This window comes from Lonchura striata, chromosome 10 (genome assembly GCF_050655825.1).
Source record: "Lonchura striata isolate lonStrDom1 chromosome 10, ASM5065582v1, whole genome shotgun sequence".
NCBI classification, from domain to species: domain Eukaryota; kingdom Metazoa; phylum Chordata; class Aves; order Passeriformes; family Estrildidae; genus Lonchura; species Lonchura striata.
The window spans coordinates 10291187-10314669 of NC_140712.1; the positions used below are offsets into that span (position 1 = coordinate 10291187).

Consider the following 23483-nt stretch of genomic DNA (forward strand, 5'->3'; position numbering starts at 1 on the left):
CCTCCCCTCCGGTCCCCCCAGTCCCCTCCCGCTGGGGCGGCGCTCCCAGCTCCACTCCCCCGGCCCGCCCGCACGGCGGCGGGAGGCTCCGACCCCCCTCCAGCCATGCCGCCCCCGGGCCCGCCGGGCAGCTGAGGAGCCCTTCTCCTTGACGGCTGAACAGGGACTGCTTTTGTTCCATCAGAAAACAGCGGGCTCCTCAGCGGAAAGCAGCGCCTGCTTCTCTTCTCCTGGTGCAGCCCTGGCGCTGCGCCGCCGCTCCCTGACCAGAGCGTTGCGTTTTGCGAAAGTCAGAAAGGTTTCGTCGGGGTAAGTGTGGTTTAAATGCCGAGGTTGAGATTTGGAAATAAGATACACAGTGAACATGACTGTATACGTGTTGGTTTTGCAGAGGAGTCTCCTCTATCGTTCTGCATGGCACTTACACAGAATAAAAGCATCCCCCCTTAAGAACTAATTAAAATACAGCCCCTTTTTCTGAAATATTTAGGCAGTAATTATTTTGTAGTTAAGACTACTGCCCTATAATTCAGACTATTGCACTGTGTTTCAGCTACTAAAATGACATTAACATTCATGTGCTAAATATTAGAATCAAAAGCTTTTCAATATACCATGTAAATACTTATTCTTCACTCAAGGAAGATTTTTTTTTTTTTTTTTCAGTATTGTCTGTACCCAAACTGCTAAATGATCTTTAAGTCACGGCTTCATTTTTGGCATCCTTGTTTATATCTGCATTGCTTCAATATTTTCTTCTTAGAAATGTGGATGGACAAAGAGTGAGACTGCACTCAGGGCCAGTTCTTCTCATTACTGTGGCAAACAGTCCTCATGAGTCAGGTTTGCTGGCATGGACACATTCTGAGACTGCCCTGCCTCAGGCTTTGGCTGATTTTTAAATGTGCCTTAAGCAATAAAGTATTTTGTTTATGAAATGTGCTTACAAGCATCACTAACCAAATCTCTAGTTCTCTGCTGATGGAACATTCTGTATTATGTCTTGGGTAATGCATCGCTGCTATTTTTTTCAGTGGATGCAGAAATACAAACATGAATTACACATTCTAGGCAAGAATATGGACAGGGGCTGTGGGTCAGATTTTGTATGAGTTCATGGAAGTTATTTGTCTCCCTGAGCACAAACAAGGTCAGGAGTATGAACAAAGAACTATTTTGTGCTACCCAAATAGCTAACCCAAATGATGTTTGAGAGTGACCTTTCAGTTTATCTGATATATCTTTCTGTCAAGGTTAAGGGAATTTGATTTTATGGCAGAGGACACTAGATGTGTTTATTTGTTCTACCAGTGGCTACAGCACAGAACTGGCTTTTGGCCAGATGAAGACTGATGTAATTTCAAACACTGTTTTGATTAGATTTCCATTGAAATCACCAGACTGGTGTTTTTGGGGTTTGTTTTGTTTTATTTTCCTTTTAATATAACAGTACTTTATAGTGCTTAACTTCCAGTAGAGATAAAGCAGTATTTGTAAATATAGCAGAACTTAAAATGAAATGTATTAATGTAGAGAAGTCCCTTAGAAGGAAACCCATGGCTCACTGCTATCCAGTAAACATCATAAACCCGTGAACCTCAACTGCACATCCAAAATTTGCACAGATTTCTTATGGTGCATTTTCCAGCAGATGGAACTAAAATTACAATACAAGAAGCTAAACCTGGAATATTTGTTTGTGTGCCCAGGCCTTGGAATAAGTCACCCAGGGAGGTGTTTTAAGTGTCTGGATCTACACTGGATCATGTGGTTTGTGGTTTAGGGGGTTACAGCTGCATTGCTGAGCTGACATTTGGATTTGATCTTAAAGGTCTCTTCCAACCTTGATGATTCCATGATTCTGATTGGGTAAGACACCATGAGGCAATTCACAGCCCTTCCACACACTGGCAGCCACACCGTTACTCCTACCACTAATTTCTCGATGAGTGTATTTAAAAGCATCCACTACACATCAGTGGAGCACCGGGCTCCAGGAGCTGCTGCGGGATCAGCACCTAGAGCTCGCACAGGCTGAGTGTCGCATTTTGTGATTGTCACATTTTGTGACCAGTCTGTGCCCACAGAAGACAACTTTCTGAGGCACGGCAGGAACCATCCAGCTTCTCGCCCTGTCACGGGCTTTCACACACAGCCACTTGCTTGTAGAATTCAGAAAAAACACAATCATAATAGCGGCTTTTTATTATGGGGAGCGGTGTGAGGGTGACGCCGGGCACAGCAGGAGGACCGCAGAGCGCCACATCCATCCATCCATCGGTCGGTTCGTCCGTCCGTCCCTAACCCCTCACAGTTTCCCTCCCCTCACGGTTTATCCTCCCCTCACGGTTTATCCACCCCTCACGGTTCCCCACCCCTCACGGTTCCCCACCCCTCACGGTTTATCCTCCCCTCACGGTTTATCCTCCCCTCACGGTTTCCCTCTCCTCACGGTTTATCAACCCCTCACGGTTTCCCTCCCCTCACGGTTTATCCACCCCTCACGGTTTATCCACCCCTCACGGTTTATCAACCCCTCACGGTTTCCCTCCCCTCACGGTTTATCCACCCCTCACGGTTTATCCACCCCTCACGGTTTCCCTCCCCTCACGGTTTATCCTCCCCTCACGGTTTATCCACCCCTCACGGTTTATCCACCCCTCACGGTTTCCCTCCCCTCACGGTTTCCCTCCCCTCACGGTTTCCCGCCCCTCACGGTTTCCCGCCCCTCGGCACCGCCCCGGACGGCGGGCGGGGCGGAAGCCGCGGTGTCCGCGGTAACGGCGGAGCCATTTCCGACAGGGCGGCGGCGCGAGGCCGCGGCTTGTTTGTGACCGCGGAGCTCTGACAGGCTGCTTGAGATCGCGGGGCTCCGAGGGGCCGCCTGCGGCCGAGGGCCTGCGCGGGGCCGTGCGGGGCCGAGGGACAGCGGGCCATGGTGCCCAGCAGGGGCCGGCCCGGCCGGGGCCCGCGGGCCGCGCCCGCAGCGGTAGGGGCCGCTGGGCTGGGCTGCGGGGGCTGCGGAGCTGCGGGGCTGGGCTGCCGGGGCCACCGGGCTGGGCTGCCGGGGCCGCCGGGCTGGGCTGCCGGGGCCGCCGGGCTGGGCTGCCGGGGCCACCGGGCTGGGCTGCCGGGGCTGCGGGGCTGGGCTGTGGGGCTGGGCTGCCGGGGCTGCGGAGCTGCGGGGCTGGGCTGCCGGGCGGGTGGCAGCTCCGGCATCACTTGTGCGGTACTGGGAGGTGCATGGATGAGCCTTCCGTGCTCCTATGAGCACAACAAACGTTTCGGTTTTGTCGCGTAAATCTAGCTGAAAGAGCAGCATGTTTTGCCTTTTGATACTAGAAGGCATATTTAAATGTCAACACTTGTTTTCTTCGTTCTGAGAGTTGTATCCCCGTGGAAGTCACGCTTTCAGTGTATTTTTAAAATTAAAACTAGTGTGATTTTTGTAAACTAAAAATTAGCGATACTTAGAGCCATGATGTATTCTTCATAGTATTTTGCAAAATAGTTCCTTATTTGGCAGATTTTGCTGTTGAAAATAACTTTATTGTTTAAAAAGCAGTTCTGTTGATATGCAATATCAATATTGCAATCAACAATTGTATTGATATTTTTGAGAAATGTAGGATTTAATTTAATTTTCCTCTAATTTGCAGGTTAATAATTGTGGTCTCCAGCTAGTCATCCAGACCTCATCAATACCAGAAAAAACCAAGCCAGTAATTATTACCTTTTTTTGGATAGTTATATTAACCAATGTATGGTATGATACAGACAAATTTGTATGCTTTCAAATAGGAATTAGCTTTTCAATACTCACCTGTTGATTTACAATATCTAATGTATCTGATAGTATTTTGTTAATTTATATAACTCTATTAAAAACATATAAAATAAAAACATACTATAGCCAGACATAAGGTATATGTATGTATATGTATGATTTCTCAATCTTCTATCTGTACCTCTGTCCTGTAATTCCTGAGACCTATTAGTATTGAGGTTGTGTTTGTGTAAAGACATTATTTGCATTTGAAAGCTCTTAACATTTGTCTATAATATTGTGTTACAGTTTGAATTCAGAATAAATAAAGAGCAGTCATCTTTCCACAATAGGCTTCTGCAGCATGATCTGGAAAAAAACTACTCCGGAAGACAAGGTAATATTCATTGAGCTTGGTTTGTTTGTCTTTTGTATCTGTTTTAGTCTTTAAAAAGTAAAGAAAGATTGTATCATGATTAGAAAACATAAGAGTGACAGTGTTTCCTATTTGGCTACAGTAATTCAATGTAATTTTTGTTGCATCATGTCCTGAACCCACTGTGCTACTGCCTGCCTTTTTTCATCCTTTTTTCCCCTCACTTATGCAAGAGCATTTTTTCTTCTACCTACAAAACCACAACCTATCAAGTGCCCTACTCTATATTCCTTCAATAGCCACACAATTGTCTAATCAGACATTTTACTGGATGTTTAATATTTTAATATGTTTAGACAAAATTAGTTTTTCTATTGTGTTTGCATACTCTTGGTTTTGCAAAGCAAGATATCACTGCTAACTGTGGTGAGAACTGGAAGAGGCTTGAAACAACATTTCTTGCCACTTCAACCCATTCTGAATGCTCTTTGCCTATGATTGGTATGAGTAGAAGATCAATTTAGTTATCATGGCAACTCTTCATTCATTCTGGTAAAAAATTAAGGCCAGCAGCCATTCAGAATTAGTTGACTTTTAGGGATACTCTGCAACTTATGAAGTAAAAGTAAGTCTGCAGTTTGGTTTTGTTCCCTGTGCAGACCAAAGAGTATTAAGTCCTTTGGTATGTAATGAGCAGCTCTATCGCCCAGCACCATCCAGACTGACAGAATCTTCTGGTTTGGTGTTGTTGAAGCAGAGTACCAGGTCTTTATCAGGACTTGGGGAGATTTCTATTCACACCCCTACAAAACCCAGGGCATGACAAAACAGCCACATTTTTAGTTCATGTGCTTCAGGTAACAGTGGAATCTTCTCATTTCTCTCTCTGTCTTTTACTGGGAGCCTTACCAAAGGTGTTTCCTGGTGCTACCTTTGGGTGTTAAGAGAGGTCAGTAGACAATTGTCAGGAAACAACTAGAAATCTTCTTAAAAAATACAATACAGGCATTTAAATAAATGTTTTTTATAAATATTTCTTTAACAAAAGAGCAGCAATAGGGATCTTTTATATGCCTTTAGGAAGATGACAATAGAAAAAAGTCACTTTACTGCCATCCTGTCATGTTTCAGACTGATAATTGGCTTAAAAGCCTGTGACACAACTAAGTAAGATTTTTGCAACAATGTTAATTGATTTTAATATTTTAGGGGTTTTTTAAAAGCAGTTTTGATTTTGAAGGATGCTTAGAGAATGTTGTTAGAGTAGCTAATGATAAAAGTGAAGAGTAGCGCTAAAAAGATTCTAAATTGACTGACAAATTGTTTTACTCAAACAGATACCTAATATATGTCAGGCAACAATGGACTCATTGCTATAGTAGTAAAACAGTTGTCTTGTATATTACAGAATTGATGTTTTTCCTGGTAACATACTTGATTTGTTTGAAGGAAGAGGAAAAAAAAAGAGCAAGCACACTGAAGTCAAGCCTATATTTTGCAGTAGTGTGTATGAATAATGATCTATTTTTTACCAGTATTTTTCAGTGGATCATTTTCCAAATAAGCCAAAGCTCGCAGAACACATTTGTTGATTAATTTTGCAGGTATTTTTAGACGTCCTCCCTTTTTTCCTCTTATATTAATGAAAGGCATAAGGATGAATTTATAAATATGCTTTCAAGGGCTGCCTGTTTCTTGATAAAGGAGTGAAATACCAATGATCTCTAGGTATTGTGTGCACTTACCTTTGAAAGACTTTGCATTTATTTGTGGCTCAGTGAGAGTGTTTCAATATTTCAGTGCTTTATTTTCTAGTTCTATCAGCATCTATTTGATCTGTGTCTTTTTCAATTTATTTTAAGTTGTGTAATACCTTAAGTTCAGGTACTGAAACAATTTTACAATCCTATATTAAAGTATCATTGGGTAATTCTAATAAAAATAAAGGCATTTCCAAAATATCTGCTTACAACAAATTGTTGAAAAATCTCAAAGTAAAGAAATAGATGTACTTTGGAAAGAGGATAGAGAGGGATATAGTCATAATATCAGGAAAGAAAACTGATAAATCATATTACTGAATGTAGGCAAAAAGCACTTTCATGCTTTTCTTTTTATAAGAAAGAAATTTTATCACCTGTCGTTCAAGACATGTATCTACAGAGAAGTAGTTCATGTATTGTCTGTATGATTTTTCAATAGATAACACAAATTTTGGGAGCAGTTCATCAATAGCATTTCCTGTATTGCAACGTACTGCTGAAGAAAAAATCCTGAACTCAGACAGACTTACCCTGGAAAGGTGAGAGGCTGCACATGCCAGAGTCTTGGCCCTGGTCTAAAGTGACCAGAGTGACCAGTGCCCCACTAATGGCTGCAGTCAGTGGTGGGTTTGGGTTGTTGGGTTTTGTGTGTGTGTTTCTAAGAGAACTCTGTCCCATGGAGAAAATCTCTGTGTGTGTCCTTGTGATGAATATATCCATAGAGCAGTCATCTAAGGCAGGCAGATTTCTGACCTGAGCAAGCAGTTCATGTGATAGCTGAAGAAAAACCTGAGTGTGAGACTACATCTGTTGGAATTTTAGTGTGGTCACAACGCAACTTCCATGTAGTTTCCATGTAACAAGCAAATCTCTGAGAGGAGAGGGGTTTAGACAATTTTGGAAGTATTTCTGCTGTGTTGTCAGGTTATTTTTTTAATAGGCAGGAGTTTCTGCTTTATATACAGAAATTAATTAGCAAACCTAATTAATGCTGTCTTAACCAAGGTAATATACTTTTCTCTGTTCAGTCAGAGTGGGTGAGCAGAAGGTGGATCACTGATTTGTTACTTACTTGTGTGTTCTGTTTTTTCTTTTTTTTTTCCAGGCAAAAATTGACAGTGTGCCCGATTATTGATGGGGAAGATCACCTTCGTCTTTTGAATTTCCAGCATAACTTTATAACTCGTATCCAAAATATTTCTAATCTTCACCATCTTGTTTTCTTAGATTTATATGATAATCAGATTGAAGAGATAAGTGGGGTTTCAACTTTGAGATCCCTGAGAGTCCTTCTGTTGGGAAAGAACAGGTAAAAATAATAAAACCTAACTAAGGCACTCTACCTCTTGTGGTGTAACAGCTGTGAATTCCCATTGCTTCTGTTAGAGTTTCCAGTTTGTGATGTTGCTGTTACACCAGTGAGACCTGGCCTAAGATTAGCTGTCAGGGATCCTGCTGAGGAAGCACACAGATTTTGTGTGCCATGTTCTTCAAAACTTTTTTTCTTAGTAAATTTAAGCAACATTTCCAAAGTACTTCACATTTTCCCATATAATCTTCTGATTGATTATTAAATGTGTTCTTAGATTTGTGTGGAATGTTTTTTCAGATCAAATGTAGTATTAATTGATTATTTATAGCCTATAAAAATATTTCTGCCTGATGAATTTATCTGGGAAACATACCAGACAGATGAGTCATGCATTTTAATGCTTATTTATTGCTTTTAGTCCTGTAGCCTTTAATAATTTTAATAATTTAATACATGTATCTGTGGAATTGCTCACACATCTAAAGGTTGTGGTCTGACTTTAAAAATTTTCCTCATTTTCTTACATTCAGTGAAGTGAGAACTGGTGACCAGATTTCAGTTATGTGCAGATTATAAAGAATGTACCTCCTAATTCAGCCTGTGTTCTAAACGGAGAAGTTTCAATAGTGCCATATGTTACTAGAGCTAAGAGCTTTTGTATTAAAAATCTCACCTGTAGAAATCAATTTTGTTTATAGTAAAATGTTGGGGTTGTTGGTACTACAATTTTAAATGCCTTGAAGAATTATTTTCCTTATCATAACCACCCTGAGTGCAGTTTACCTTAGGAGTGTGGTGTTGAGGTAGTTAGGACTTGGCCTATTAGTGAGTGAGTGGTTACACATCAGAGTTGTTACCAACTTGTTTCAGCTTGACCTGTGTGTGATCTTTGATTACTCTCAAAGCAAATGCTCAATACCTGTGTTTAATGTCGTCAGCCAGTAGATGATGCTGTTGGGTGTGTAATAGCCTAGGTTTGGAATCTGACAAAATATGACAGGACAGAAAATTTTTGAGAAAATGAAGTTGTTGACTTTGGTTGCTAGTGGAGCAAGAATTCCATCCTTTTCTTCTTTCTAGAAGAGCCACATAAATTCTGCTCCCCTTGAATTATTGACAGTCAGAAAGGAAGATGATAGTGTTAAAATCATACTCATTTATATGTCAATTTTTTTTTCATGGTTCAAAATTTTGGTTTTTTTCTGTTACTCTTGTTAGTAAAAAAAAAGGCTTTATTTTGTACTGACTGGAAAAGAAAAGATTCTTTTAATCTAATATTTAAAATAATTGTCATAATTGAAATCTTGCAGAATAAAGAAGATCTCAAATCTGGAGAACCTAAAAAACCTTGATGTTTTAGATCTCCATGGAAATCAGGTACAGTACAATAACTTGATTGCTTATGTTTGTTGTGTAGACATCATGTATTTGCTGTGTCTTCTACCCAAGTATTGTTTCTTTAAAGGGAACTGGTGGCAAATTTTGTAGCTCTTGGGATCACAGAAGTCAATAAGTTAATAAATGGTGTTGTGATTTTTATTTTGAATTTTTGTACCTTGTGCTTTCAGTGTTGTACTTCAGAAAGGATACAGGGATTAAAATGCTGAGTTAGCCGAGTATGATGACACTCCTACCTACAGAACAGTAAACTACCACAAGCAGTTCTGGTGCAGTTAAAGTAACACAGTCCTAGAACTGCTATAACATTTTTAGGTACAATTGATTGCTTTTTTTACTGTTGGTGGTCTGACAAAACCAGATTCCCTACACACGTGTAAAAGAGAAGAAAAAGACAAGTTAGGATTGTAGGGACTTATAAGTGGTGCAAGAAGTTTGTGGCGCTTTAAATCCCATTATTTGAACAATGAGCACGTTGTGCAGTGGCAGAGGCACTCTATGCCCAGTGATGGCATTACCCTTGGAGTCTTGGCCATCTCCAAACATATTCATTCATAAGTGTTTGTTTGAACAACACAATCCTTTTTGTATTGCTGTTGGAAATTTGATGGGGAGTTATGTTTTTGTTAAAAATACTTGCAGACTAACACTGCAGCTGTGGCAGTCAGCAAGCTTTCCCAGCACAAATGAAGGAATCACTGATGAAAATTAAACACATCTTGCACAATTCTTACAAGTGATTTTGATGTAAAGTGGAGATTTTTTTTGTCTTCAAGTATCTATCTAACTATTTACATTATCTGCAACTTTACTAGGAGTTTTGGGCTGATTGTTGCTGGATCAACTTCATAATTATAGGCCTGCTTTGATACAGGGAATGTAACAAATATGTCAGGAGCTAACATTAAATCTTGGAATTTCGGAAATTATTTTGGTTTTCAAAGTATTTTCATCATAAATGTAGATGTGAAGGGCAAAAATGTTTGGAAATGGAGTTAGTTATTTCCTTTTTTGGTAGATTTAGTGTATTTTTCATATAAAGACCAAATAAAGGCTATGAACTTATCTTCCATACATAAATTATCTTTCTCTTTCTTTCTAGTCAAAGATAAGCATGTTTTCCTGTGTAAGTTCTTTTTTTCCCTGCCTTTGAGGAATTCAAAATTTATAACAATCTGCCATCCCATATCATTAGTTATTTTTGAATGCTTAATGAAGAAATGAAGGGGAAAATGCTGTGTTTGGGATACATCGTAGTGGACTAGTGCTTTGTTTTGAAGGATGGGTTTTGTTGTTGTTGGCTTATAAAACCCTGAATTAAGGGAGCTCCTTTAACTATTTAAATTCATGGGATTTTTATTTTTGGCAGCCTTCTTGTCTATCTTAAAGGGTATTTTATCTACATTGCAAATTTCTGAAGAGCAGATTTCAGCAACATAATTTGCTCTGAGAATTTCAAAATATGGTTTCTCATGTGTAAGAATGTAGAAATTTAAACAACACATCAGAGAATTGAAGCCAGACTTATCTCAGTGGTGTTCAGCAAAACGAAAATAATCATTGAGCATTGGGATGTACAGGATCTCTTATATGTTACCAGTGATCCCAGGTGAACACTGAACAATTAAATCCTGTGCACAAGTTAGAGACAAGGTATTGGAAATACACTAGATTAACTATTAACACAGTAATATAGACACCGAATTGCATCAATCGGGGGCTCTACACATAAATTTTATTCTAGACTGCTTTAAATATGAAATGTCATTGGAGTAATTTCCTGTGTTCTGTTTAATTCTGTGAATCATTTTTCTTTCCAGAAGTTCAAGATGTAAGTAAAATTATGCAACCTGATTTTTTTATGCATGAACTTCTTTTCATTAATCTCGAAAAATTTTTTTAAATATGCAGCTTTCATTTGTGCAATTTAATTATTGATGGGTGATTATTTGGTGCATAAAAGTATTTTTCTGAATTCTATTTCATAGTGAGGTATTCAAAGAAACAAGCAAATGAGAAAATAAATAGTGGTTTTGTTCAGTATTTACAACTAGACTTTGACTTGTGTACTAATTTCTTTTTGATACTATATACTAATTATTTGAAACATGCAAGAGGAAGTGATAATAGCTTGTATTATATCTTACCTAATAGTCCATATGAAAAGCTGGTGTACCTTCATGTGTGCATGCCTAATGGAAATAGGCAATACAGTAAAGCTAATCTTAAAGCTTAGCGAAGTGGTAAAGAGTATTTCTATATGTTGCTGATGAAATCATTATTTTTGCAATAGCAGTGAAATCCCAGGATTAATATTCTAGACTGTGGCATTCTAGCCTGTAATTCTAGCTGGGGAGACATCAGCAGAGCTCTGTGGTCTTCATGCCAACTGTCTGCTCTTGGGGTTGCTTTTTAAAAAAAAAATATCTCTGTATAAAGATCTTTTAAAAAGTGGTATTTTCTGTTCCTCTTGCTATAGTATTTTTGTATGAAATCTCATAAATGAATAGTTTAATTAGCAGTTGAATCAAAAGTTTAAGCACTTTGAATCAAAAGTTTAAGATGTTATTTAATTTTGGCCTTGTATCTACTTTTGTACGCTTTTTAATTGAGAAATTGTTGAAATATTTCTTATAACAGCATATTGCAGTCACATGTACACATATATGTGTATGGATATATAGAAATTGCCAACAAAATGGGGCATCCTCAAACTGTTAAATAATGGCTACCTTACCTCTTCTGTTCCAGGAGCTGCTAGACACTTTGTGCAGAATGGCATGGCCACACTTGCACTGGGGTAAAGCAGCAGGAAGTTCCATGTCAGACACCAGCCACTCTTTACTGCTCTGCACCATGGCACTGCTGGCCTCTTGGAGGAGGATAGTGTGCCTGGGCACTGGGTGCTAAAGGGGGCTCACAGGGGTCCAGAGATGTTAATTTTAATTGTCAGGGAATGATCTGTGTTGGTAGCTCTTTGCACTGCCAAAGCCTTGGGGCTGTTAAGTATTTTCCACAGGAAAACCTGCTGGCTTCTTTCTGCCACCCTGCATGGATTTCACTGAGAGTACCCTACTGTCCCTCGTGCAGTGGCTGTCCTTCTCCCTGTGTGCAAGTCAGGCATGAATTCAGCATAGGCTGGAGGACAGATCCCACCCTGCCATGAGAAATAACTACCTGGATAGAGAGCCTTGTGTGGATCACTGGGAAACATTAACAGCAGGAAACAAACCAACCCATACTGAATCATCAGAGCATTGATCAATGCCTCTGTAAAATACAATGGTATTTCTAGAAATAAAAACTAAAATTAAGGATCATTAGCTATTATTGCTCTTTTTGTGCCTTTTTTTTCTTTTGCTTTGTCATTATCGCGAGTCTTTAAAATAGGTTATTAAGTATAAAAACAAGCATCTGCCAGCTGCCTGTTTACTGTAATTCAATCTTGGTTAGGTCCCTCCCTTTTCTAATCCCAGGGAAATAAGTGAGTGCCTTTGCAGACAAATTAAGGCTCAACCATGCACAAAATTCCCCCATTTTGGCATACCACAATACCATCGCTGTTGTTTTGGTTTTGTGTCTTCATGGTTGCTGCTACAGAGCAGCACAGCTGAAATAACCTTATTTCTGATGGGATAGAAGGAAATGTTAACTGAATTTCTCTGCAGGATGGCAAGAAAAATGTGGGTGAATACTTGTTCTTGGTCTCTGAGTACCATGGTTTAGAGAAACACAGGCACACTATTGTATGAAGCTGATAGTTCATGTACACTTTTAGAAAATGTGTGTCATAAATATATATATATATACACATATATTTTATATCCATATAAAACACAGTGTGCATGTTTATCATATCTCTGACAGATTGCCAAAATAGAAAACATCGGTCATTTAAGTGAACTGAGGGTGTTAAACCTTGCCAGGAACCTCCTCACTGTTGTAGAGAACCTGAATGGACTGGATTCACTCGCAGAGCTCAACCTCCGTCATAATCAAGTCTCTGCTATAGTAAGGAGCAAAACTCTTGTCCTTCTCTTTTTTCTTTTTCATTTCCTTTTCCTTGGTTTTGACAAAATGAATGTTAACTAACTTCTTTAGACTATATCAGTGTTTCAGATTTTTGACATATGGTGTTTCCTCATATTGTGTTGCTTATGTTGTTCTGCTGCAATACTTAATTATACAACATAAAGGTGAAACAAACACATTCATTTTGGTGTTATTTTCTTTAAATGTTGTCAGGAAGATGGGACTTAGATGACCTTTAAAGGTCCTTTCCAACCCAAACTATGCTGTGATTCTATGATGACTTGTAGTGTTTCAAATCTTGAAAGCTTATGATGTTCCTTGGGGAGAGGAGAAGAGATGTTGTGGTTCTGACGTGCAAACTTAGATACTCTTCTTCCATACAAATTCATGTTCAAGAAACAAATCATCTCAATTTCTGTCAGTTAGCCAAGCCATAAGACCATCTTAAATTTCAACTTAAGAATGTTGCTGGGGCAAATGCAAAGAAAACAGGTATTGATTGTAAGAGCAGAGTTTTCGAATGGAAGCTTCAACTCAGTATTTAAAGTATTCTTTGTGGGAATCCAGAGCTTCCCTCTGGCTGCCCTGGAAGGTCTGGGACCCTGGCAGGGAGCCGAGAACCCCCCTGTACAGAGCTCCAAGAGACACTGTCTCTGATCTCTGTCCATGGAAAAGAGTTTTCAGTCTTACAGGATTAATTACAAGCTCTGAGTGTTTGATATGAGTAATAATTAAGTGTGGCATGGGTGCAAAAGTAAAATTTTAGGATTCTAGATTAGGGGTTCAAAGGGGACAAGATGGAGGAAATTGGGTGTGTCTTGTCCTTTTTCTCCTCCTTCATGTCCTCCATGTTTCACTGTAGTGTTGGCATTTTTCTATTGGTTTAGGTTGGGGACGCTGTTCAACGTAGGTGACAGATATTGGCACATTATTGTAAATCCAGCACAGGGAGTTTCTGGTATTTAATGTTTGTAACATCCCCCTGAGGGCAGAGCCCCACACGCTGCCCTGCAGGACAGAGAACATGTTAGAGATAAGCAAGAATGAACAACCTTGAAAACCAGCACAGATGAATGATGACTTCTTCTTTGGCAACGGGGCAGAAAGACAGAGACTTTTTAAAATCTTGGAATCATCAATACCACAGATTCTGACAATTCTTATTCTAAAAATTAAAATCTTAACTTTGCAATTTGAGTTGTAGTTCAGATATGGCAAGTGGATTATTCAAGCAAGAGCTTTTTAAAATAAAAGTTTACTTAGATAGCTACCTTTTTCTGGCCTGCATAATTTTTTTAGTTCCTGGTCCCCTGTTGCTGCTGAGCCTTTTTTTTTCCTTCAGTTTCTGCTATTTGCCAAGTAGGAATTGTTTTTACATTTCAAAAATGAGAAATTTCTGCTCATTGCTGATTCTGCCACTGTACCTTCCCCTGTGTCAGTGATGTTATCTAGAATTCTCCTTGCTTGTAGCTTCTGCCTTTTCAGTTCTCTCAGGTGCAACTTGTACTTTCTGCTGTCATAAGTGGAGAAAGCATGAAATTTAAATTAGTGAATTACAGACTTGGGCTCTGCTGTATCTCAATGTTTTAGAGTTTCCTGTCAGGGACAGTGTTTCAGAAGATAATATTCTCTTCAGGGAAATATTTATTTTACTTGTTGGACTGTGGGCTTTTTTAAGTTGTTGTTTTCAGTATCTTTTTGGGTTTTTACTCTGATTAAATTCTAATGAAATACAGTTTTGTGAGTGTGGATTGTTTTGTTTTTCATTTTTCATTGAATGGTAATTTTAGCAAGTATGGCACTAACTCTGTTTGAGTTTTGGACACATTGTACTGTCTAAAACTAAGTAAATATGGCTCCTAAAAAAATATTTTTTCATATGTTAATGATAGGTGTTGTCTTTTTCTGTGTGTACAATAATGTGCGTGTGTTTCTTCACTTATATTTGTTTGGGGTTTTTTTAAATGAAAAAGCTGCATTCCTTTTGTATGGAAATTCATATTCTGTTGCAATAGGAAATTACTAAAAATGCAGAAATATGGAAAGAAATATATCATTCTATGGAAAGAATACCCAAGATACTTTTTTTTCTGTAGCACTTGAGTAGCTGAGGAAGGGGGGGTTATATTTTTTTAAGATTAATTTGAAGTTCATGTGGTTGACTGTGCAGGTGGAGGAGATATTTTAATCATGATGTTATGATGTAGCACTTAGGTGCAAAGTATTCACTCCTAAGCTCATGAAAAGAATTTGGTTACTGTGCTTTAGTTACTCAGTTACTGTAACAATGCGAATTATGACTTAAGCTTTTTAAACTTGATTATTCCTTCAAATGAAAGAATCTAAACTAAATTTAAAAAATAATTTTCTGTCCTAAAATAATTTTTTTAATTAATCTGATATAAATAAATTTGAATTTTTTTATGAACCTACCTTATTTTTCACATACCTCCCTTTGACCTACCCTAAGTGTATTATTCTTGTGTAGGAAAAATAATGATCTCATTTGTCAAACAAAAATAGGATTCCATACTGAACTCTCTGTCCATTGCAATCTATTGTATTGAATAACTTCAGTTATCCAACTGGGTTGTAGCTAGTTTAAGGAATTAAATCTGCAATGATCCTTTACAATCCACTGGCCTTGGACTATGAGTTTAGGGACTGTTTTTGTCTTTGAGCTTTTTTCTATAGACTGAAAATCCTTGACTCATAAGTAGTTATTTTTGTAATAATGAACTGTAGTTGATTCAAAGCTGTGGGATTTGCAGAGGCAGTCCTGGGTCTTGGTTTATAGCAGAAGCATCTTACAGGATTGAAATTTATTCAGAGAGTCTGACTTGTCTGGAGAATAGCAAACAGAATAATCCATTTCCATCCTTTCCATCTAGTTGTGAGTTAGGGCCTCTGTTAGGAAGATTATCTATATTTTTCTTTGGAAGACTGACCTGCTTGTTTGCTTTGAGATATTAAAAATTTAGCATTTTGGGTTTTGTCATCTGCAGCTTGATCTTAGACTTGAAGGAGGACTGGTCAAGGTGTTCACCATTTTTTAAGAAAGAGCTCCTGCCCTCTGCCCTTCTCACTATAAGACTTTGTATCAAAATTGAAGTAGCTGGAGAATTTATTTTTTTTTAACAATCCTGTCTAGTGTTTCCTGCCACACCTATGAGAGTTGCAACATGTTTTACAAGATAGCAAAACATCAGGCTAGGAAATTTGTCTTGAAGGGTAATTACTTTGTGTTCCCCAGTGATTAGGTGGAATCATTGCTGCTTAAGCATTACTGTGCACAACCCTATAATGCCTGTTCTTGTGTGAGTATCCACCTGTATCATGTGTGCCCACCCTTTTAAGCATCAACACCAAGTAACCTTAGGGACAGAGGGGATACCCAAATGCATCTCTTTTGTGTGGTCTGGTCTGGGAGGACTCAGGACAGCTCTGAATCAGGAGTTTTTCACCTGCAGACTTGGTCCCATAAGCCTTGCTCATTATATCCAGTGGTGACTATCAGCAGCTTTGTTAGCTTAAATTCAGTGTTTCATTAATAGGAGTTACAGGGTTTGTTAGAGCTGCCTTTGTTTTCCTGTTTGGAATGAACTGTTCTGAACTACTATATAGGCATGTTAGAAATCTGATGAAGGGAGGAAGAGTTGTAGGCTAAAGTCAAGACACTGAGCTCTGATGCTCCTTTCCCTTTCCCGGGTTTATGTCCTCTGGTTTCAAGTTGGAGTATGGCCACTGTTAGGGTAAGGAGATGCAGACTTAGAACTGAGGGGTTAAGTGCGAATGGCTTGTGAGTCCCTGCAGACTGTGCTGTCTGTCTGATATGGATGTACATTTCACAAATGAAGTTTGATCTTACTTAATATGTTTCATCTTACTGATATTTGAACTATTTGCTTTCTGCAAAGGTATTTAGTGGCGGTATTAAATTTAGAGTTTCGTATTCTATAAACACATACCTTCTAAATATTAATTGTGGAGGTTGTAAAGGTGACAGAGTCCTTCAGTTCATTCTCTGACTGGAGAGTCACTGCTGTCTGGCAGTGCTAATTGCAGTGCTGTATTGCACTTCAAAAACCTCAAAACCTTTTTTCAGCAAGCTTTTTTTTTTTTTTTTTATTTAAAGCATGTTTATCCTGCAGCTTAAATGCTGAGAAAGCACCTTGGCTTTTTTCCCAGAAGCCTGTTCAGAAAGCAGCAGCAGCCTTATCCTCCTTTTCTTCAACATGATTTGCTTTGCAAGTGATGCAGCATGTTCTGCAGAGTGGGATCTGCACTGAAACACTCCCTTGCAGTCTGCATTAGGGAGAGATGGTGCTGCACGTTCAACAGAAATCAATGCTGCAGCAAGGTTACAGCATTTAGAAATGAAAGCATTTCATCAGGCCAAGTAAAGAGGCTCAAAAGCCAGTTTCATCTGCTGAATTTATGCCTATCTTTTCTTTCTAGAAAGATGTGGATACTTTGCCCTGTCTCCAGCGTCTCTTCCTCAGCTTCAACAATATATCTAGGTAAGGGGAATAGTAGTTTGCTTCCTAGCAGTAATTTAAAGTATCCTACTGAAGCTTTATTTCATGAAAATTTGAATTCGAACACTGTAAGTACAGATCCTTTTTTCCTTCCCTAACATATCAGATAAAAACAATCAAGCCATTGTGTATTTTCTACTTTAAGTATAAAAATTCCTGAAACCCTTTGCATTTAAATTTAGTTGTACTATGAGTATTCTATCAAGAAACATATTTTTAATTGAATAATACTGTTTATAGTGGTAAGAAATAGAAGTGGATTTGTAAATATGTTGTTTTGCTGCTAACCTAGTTGTCTGTTAAAGCAGCATGATGCAAGGTAGAAATTATATTTAACATTCCATCACTGTATTTCTGGAGTTATGCAAATTGCTGAGTCAGATTCTGCTTGCTATGGGTAAATTATTTCATGCTTGTATTTTACTTGTCCATGTATTAATAAAGTCTGAGAGGTATATTCATGATTCCCTTTCAGACCAGATGGCAGAAGCAAAATAGCTCAACTCACAAAGCTGGGCTTATACAGTTTCAAGTAACAAGAGCATTTTGTTATAAATAGAAATGTTTGTCTTCTGTGCCTTTTCATATTAATGCATTTTTGTACTCTGCCTTTAAACTCATGCCAGTGTTTGAAAAAAACCCTAAGTGCCTGCATTATCTTCACTTTGGTATGTCCTTTTTTTAATCCCTTGATCACCAGCAGCTTTCTTTGTTTAGAATCAAATAATTAAATGTGGGGTAGGGGAAGATGCTTCATGTTCTAATTACTGGAAATGCCATGCTATTCATGTGGTATCTGCTTTCTCTGTAAAATGTACTTAGTAGGAGCTTTTATTGTAGTAGCTACTCAAACATTTTATATTGACCTGCATTATGTGTTTTGCAGATAGTTCCAACCTACTTGTCTGTGTTCCTTAGGTTCTTAAAGTACAAATGCAGTACATCTTAAATACTCATGGCAGTTAAACACTTAAAAACAATTCAGAGATGAGCTGCAGGAGTCTTTGTGCTCTCCCCTTAGTTAATTTGCTAGTCTTTTTATTTTAAGAAGTGAAGAGGGGGGCTTAGCATTTTGCTGCTTTTGAATCATTTCCAGAATTGAGACTTGCCTTTGTTTCTGGCTTTCTAAAAAAAGTCTCAGGTTGGCAGGAGCAAGGAGGAGACTGCAGCAGCTTGGCTCCCTCGCTGTCAGGGAGCATCACTGCAGTCAGGGAAATTGCCCTGTCTTTTTATGGACTTGGTGTCTTTTCTGTGACTTTCTGACTGCTTTCTCATATTGTTTTATGCAAATTCATGTTATTTTTACATTGTTCAGTGAAGGAAAAATGCTTGGAATTTTCTGTGAGGTTTTGATAGATTTCTCAAAGTTTGTGATCAGTAGCTTGCTTCTTGGTACTATATAAAAATTTTTGTCATTTATCCATGGGGGCTTTAGTTGGTCTATTGTTAGATCAAGTCAGGATTTTTGTAAACTACAAATACTTATCTAGAACATATATGGAAATAGATAATTCAATTTGAGTTTGCAGTTGGATTAGGTATAAAAAATCTTAAACAAAAGATATTGCTCATCTTTAAGTTTTGTATATGCATATGGGTAGATAAGTGGATTATTTTAAAACACACAAAGGAAAAATTTATTTTCAATACATTCAGCTTGGAGTTTTTTAAATGATAAATTTAACTACATATAGCAGTTCTGAAGGCTAAAACCCTCTAAAAAAATCCTTACTTAGAGTTATGTAGTATATATGTTTTCTACCGGGAAGTTATTAAATATAACAAGTATGTTCTTGACCATCTGTGATCTGATGCTTGGCTTGATACTCTTTCAACTGACTGAGGAAGTTCTTTGCAACCATAACACCAATGAATTGCTGTGCTGTATCTGACCATTCCTACACCCTTTAAAATGCTTTTCCTTGCTTTTGAGTCGCTTACCCCATTTGTTCTGGACCACAGGGTAATTTGAAAAATTATTTTTCCTAAAAACGACTGTCTATACAACTGAATTTTGTTTGACAAGCAAATTGGTGCACAAATACTCTTAATTAATTTATCTGTAGGTGCATAAAAAAGATCCCCCTGTAAATGAAAACAAACAACAAAATTGCCAGAACTTGAATATATTTGTTACCATTTCATTGCAATATTTTATTAATGTTTATTTTTTAAATAAAATTTTTGAGACAATGCTTTCATGGAAATATTTTCTTGTTTCTATTTTTGTATCAGTGACAATACTTAAGTCTTAAATTGACGCATGCTGACATACTGAATTAATATTTCAGTAGAAGACTCGGGAATGCCATTAAAAATTGTCACAATTTTAAACATGAGGATATTCCATGGTTCTTTTTACCTCATACTTCAGAGAAGGGCTCAGAATGCTGCTGCTTCTCTGCAGAAGTTTTAGTAAAAAAGGATATACTGGCAAGATAATGCAAGCTAAAACTGAACTTAATGCTGACAGGCAACAAAGGAAGTCCTGTTTTTTTGGCTTCAGCCCAAACAATCTAAGCAGTTACACACTGAAGGTGTTTATACCTGATGGCTGAAGGCAATATCTATATACAGGACTTGTTATAAAGAAATGGGAGAAGTCCCATTTTTAATTTGTCATGTGGCATAGGGAAGACATTGCAGTAACATTTGCAGAAAAGATTTGCCACAGATAATCGGAAAGTAAATTATTGCTCATGTTTGAACATGTGAAACCAGGGAAGACCATTTTTTAATCTTGGAAAAAAAACCCATATTTTTAGTGTTACACTGCTGTCCAGGTCAGCATTATGTTGGCTTTTTCATTTAGTCTAGGCATATGGAATGAGTTGGAAACAAACTCATGTAATTTTTGTTCTTCATTTGGTTGCTGAATTGGAAACCTGAGAGAAGCAATGTTCTTAGCCTAATAGAAACAAGAAAGTACCTTTTTAACTCAGCAAGATGAAAATTTGTAGATGCATTGTTAAATGCTTGAACAAAAGCAAGTAAAGGGGAATGAAAGGTTCATAGTAGTTACATCTGTTTTCATAGATAGCTTAGTAGTTAGAAACATGGAAAAACACAAGTTTTCTTCTTGGAGTATTTTTGAACATACCGTTCCCTTTCGGGTGTTCTTTCAGACTATAGTAAGTATGTTGCCTTCCTTCTCTATTCCAGAGCTTTTCCCCTTTGTGCAACACGCTTTTAAAAGTTGATGCAAATGTGTAGAGAAGGAACAACTGTCTCCCTAAACAAGCAGGTTAAAACAGAAAATGAATGTTCCTGTGTCCTGTGAATGTGTCTATCGCTGGTGCAGGCTGAGCTACAGAGTGCTCTGCTGTTAACTAATTACTGCATTGTGATATCAGAAGCGGAAGTGGCTTTGTGTCCCTTGGGCAGAGGGGAGAACTGGATGCAGGATTTGGAGCATGCACACAAGATGGAAAACTGATCTATTTGCAAAAGATTTCCAGAAAACACTTTCCGATAATTTAGCCCAAATTTGTGACTTATTTCTGTGTTGCTGAAAAGACAATTTCAGCAAAGACGATTTATGTAAGAAGAAGAACAGGAATGAGAGGTGGTTGTCTCCTGCAGGAGAGTCTTTTGGAAAGAGAATCAGACATTTCACTTGAGAAATTTGACAGAGGCAGTCTGACACAGCACCATCCAGAGCTGCTTTGTATTTCCTGAGCAGGTTAAAGGCTCCTTTGTGGTGAGCAGAGGCTGGAGAGAGCCTTGAGATGTGGCCTCTGATTCGTGTTGGGTGGTCACCACAGGACTCTGTCCCAGCAATCTGCATGCTGGGAAGCCAACAGAGGCTTGGTTGTAACCCATGCCATCTGTTTGGAAATGTAGCACACTAAAGCTTTCATTAGTTTAGGATTAGGGTATCAGTGTGACAAGTACAGTAGATGAACTTTTCTGTATGGAATTTCTAAAGCTCAGGTTTTTTTATGTGTATACAAAGATGTGAAAACATTTTTTTGCACTTTTTCTTTCTAAAACTGATGTGCTAATAGGCCACCTAAAAGCAGGATAAAGCAAGCACATCTGTTTTTAGGTCCAGAGTGAATGTTCTGGCATGCTGAAGCAGTCAGAATTTCAAAGCACAGCAGTATGTGTAAGTGGAAGGTCTTGAAAACACACTAGTAATCTTTCAACTTTTCTGTCATTTCCTGAAGAAATTGTTTTTTATTAAAAATGTGTAAATCATATGTAGTGGAAGAAGTACTCTTTGGTTAAATGTTTAGTGGTAAGTACTTGGAATAAATATATTTAATGCTTTCAAATATACTTAAAATAATTTTGAAGACCAAAGATTTTCATATTTTTCAAGCAAAATTTGTTCTAGCTCAATGGAAATTCAGACTGTGGGGGTTTTTGTTCTAACATGTTTGAGTTTGCCTTACTAACGTCTGTGTCATTTGGGAAGATTATCTTTTATCTTTAGGACATATTGAGTATATATTTTATGTAATATGTCAGACTGATCTTCCAAAAATGCACTTCCATAAGCTGTTTTCTGGAAAGGAAACAGGATCATAAAAAGAAACAGAAAATAATAATCAAGCTTTAAATACACATACAAAACTGCCAATTCTTCAGATATCCTAAGAACTTTCACTGTTTGTCACAATCTACCCACAGTTTATTTTCCATTGGTTTTTAGATTGTTTTCATGCACAAAGTACAAAGGCAGTAATATCTTCCTCTTTACTGTCACTTTTCTGCTGTGCCCTTTGAGTGTACAGTGCAGGAGCTCCTTGCATGCTGTACCAATTGCACCAGAAGAGTTATTGCAACTTTATTCAGTGACAGTCTTTGAAATGAACATCTGTACTGCTTGTGTTTTCTGATCACTAAGTTCAGGGCATACTTAAGGTTTGACTTGGCTTAAGGCAGACCTGACTTTGGAATGCCAAAGGACATAAGGATGGTGCAGTGTCATAGATACATTGTAAACATGTTAGGCAGTCTTATTTAGTACCATAACTATTCAGCTTTTTGTATTAAAATCCAGTCAAATAGTTCTCTGTTGTTTAAAAATACTAAATATCTGAGCTGCTTTTTTTCACATTTCATTTTCAACAAAAGGAACACTACAGAAGTTATACATCTCTAAATGTGTTTTACACAGTTCAGTTATTTTTTGGCAGGTAACCAAATCTGATGTGTTCTAATAAGCCAACTGGTTGTAGACTGAGCTCAAACTAATGGACTAATCTGTTTTGAAGATGATGGTTTTGTAGTTGTTTTACTTCCAATATTAATGATTATTCAAACACTTAGGATCATTCTGTGATACTTGTGGTTGGCTTTCTCTCCTTGTACTTTCCAGGTTTTTCATGCTGCCTTTGATGGCAAATACACCTATTGTATTTCTGAATATGAATTTATATGCATCATATTTTAGCAGGGGGTTTGATTTAAATACTCCTATAGTTCTCCTTATTCTGCATATCTTTTTACCTGTATGTGAAGGGAATAAAAGGTTTACCAGCAGAAGCTGTTGGTGTTTCAGAATACTTGTATTTATCATATGCAGTGATACGTGGAAGTGTTTCAGTGCAGTTAAATATTTATGTTCTGTCCTTAAGAAATAAAATCTTCCATCTCAAAATTATTCCTACTCCATGAAATTTCAACTTTAAACTCTTTTGGTTACAGTTTTGAGGATATTCTGTGCCTTGCTGATTCCTCATCCTTGTCAGATATCACCCTTGATGGCAATCCAATAGCTCAGGAGACATGGTACAAACACACTGTTCTCCATCATATGATGCAGCTCCGACAGCTAGATATGAAGAGAATCACAGTAAGAAATTTCTGTTTTCATCAAATTTAATAGATCAAATCGGAAGTAAAATGCAGGGTTTCTCTGTGTATGTGTATATTAAAAATACAAAGTTTTTTTCTTTACTATGGAATTGAATGGTGAATAGACATGACAATATTTAAAACTTTAACCCTTTTCTTTAGTTCAGTATAAAGTAAGGGTTTGCATTTACTTGATTTAACGTGTTTATTTTGAAGTGGTTAAACTCCAGCAGCAAATGATGCATGTTCAGCTGCCATGTGACATGAGAGAGCCTGCAAAATTTTTGGTTAGACTTTTCCTAACAGTCTTTGCTGATTTTTTGTATAGTTGAGAAGGAACAGCACATAACTTCCAAAGGAGTGGTCTGTTTGCCCTAAAACTGCTGTAATTGATATCTTTTATTTAAGAATTTAATTGGTTTCTTTAATCAGCCTCCCTAGGGAGATCTGATGATCACACAGTTTGTGTGTCTGTCTGAATTTCTCTCTTCCT

At 37.9% G+C, this 23483-nt stretch overlaps 1 protein-coding gene across 4 annotated transcripts in view; it reads left to right on the top strand.

The window, feature by feature from the left end:
- Positions 1 to 203: 203 nt before the first annotated feature.
- LRRC49 (leucine rich repeat containing 49) overlaps positions 204 to 23483 on the top strand; it is a 43184-nt gene continuing 19904 nt past the window's right edge. Inside the window, exons 1-10 of one of the 4 annotated variants that reach the window (XM_085588697.1) lie at positions 204 to 309; positions 667 to 2280; positions 3660 to 3722; positions 4076 to 4163; positions 6345 to 6444; positions 7011 to 7214; positions 8528 to 8594; positions 12483 to 12626; positions 17106 to 17167; positions 22841 to 22988. In XM_085588697.1, the coding sequence (XP_085444823.1) occupies positions 2209 to 2280; positions 3660 to 3722; positions 4076 to 4163; positions 6345 to 6444; positions 7011 to 7214; positions 8528 to 8594; positions 12483 to 12626; positions 17106 to 17167; positions 22841 to 22988 (948 nt within the window). In that variant the 5' untranslated portion in view covers positions 204 to 309; positions 667 to 2208. Of the gene's footprint in view, positions 310 to 666; positions 2281 to 2742; positions 2990 to 3159; positions 3767 to 4075; positions 4164 to 6344; positions 6445 to 7010; positions 7215 to 8527; positions 8595 to 12482; positions 12627 to 17105; positions 17168 to 22840; positions 22989 to 23483 lie in introns of those variants that run through there. The other 3 variants (XM_085588699.1, XM_085588698.1, XM_085588700.1) reach the window with 3 other exon arrangements.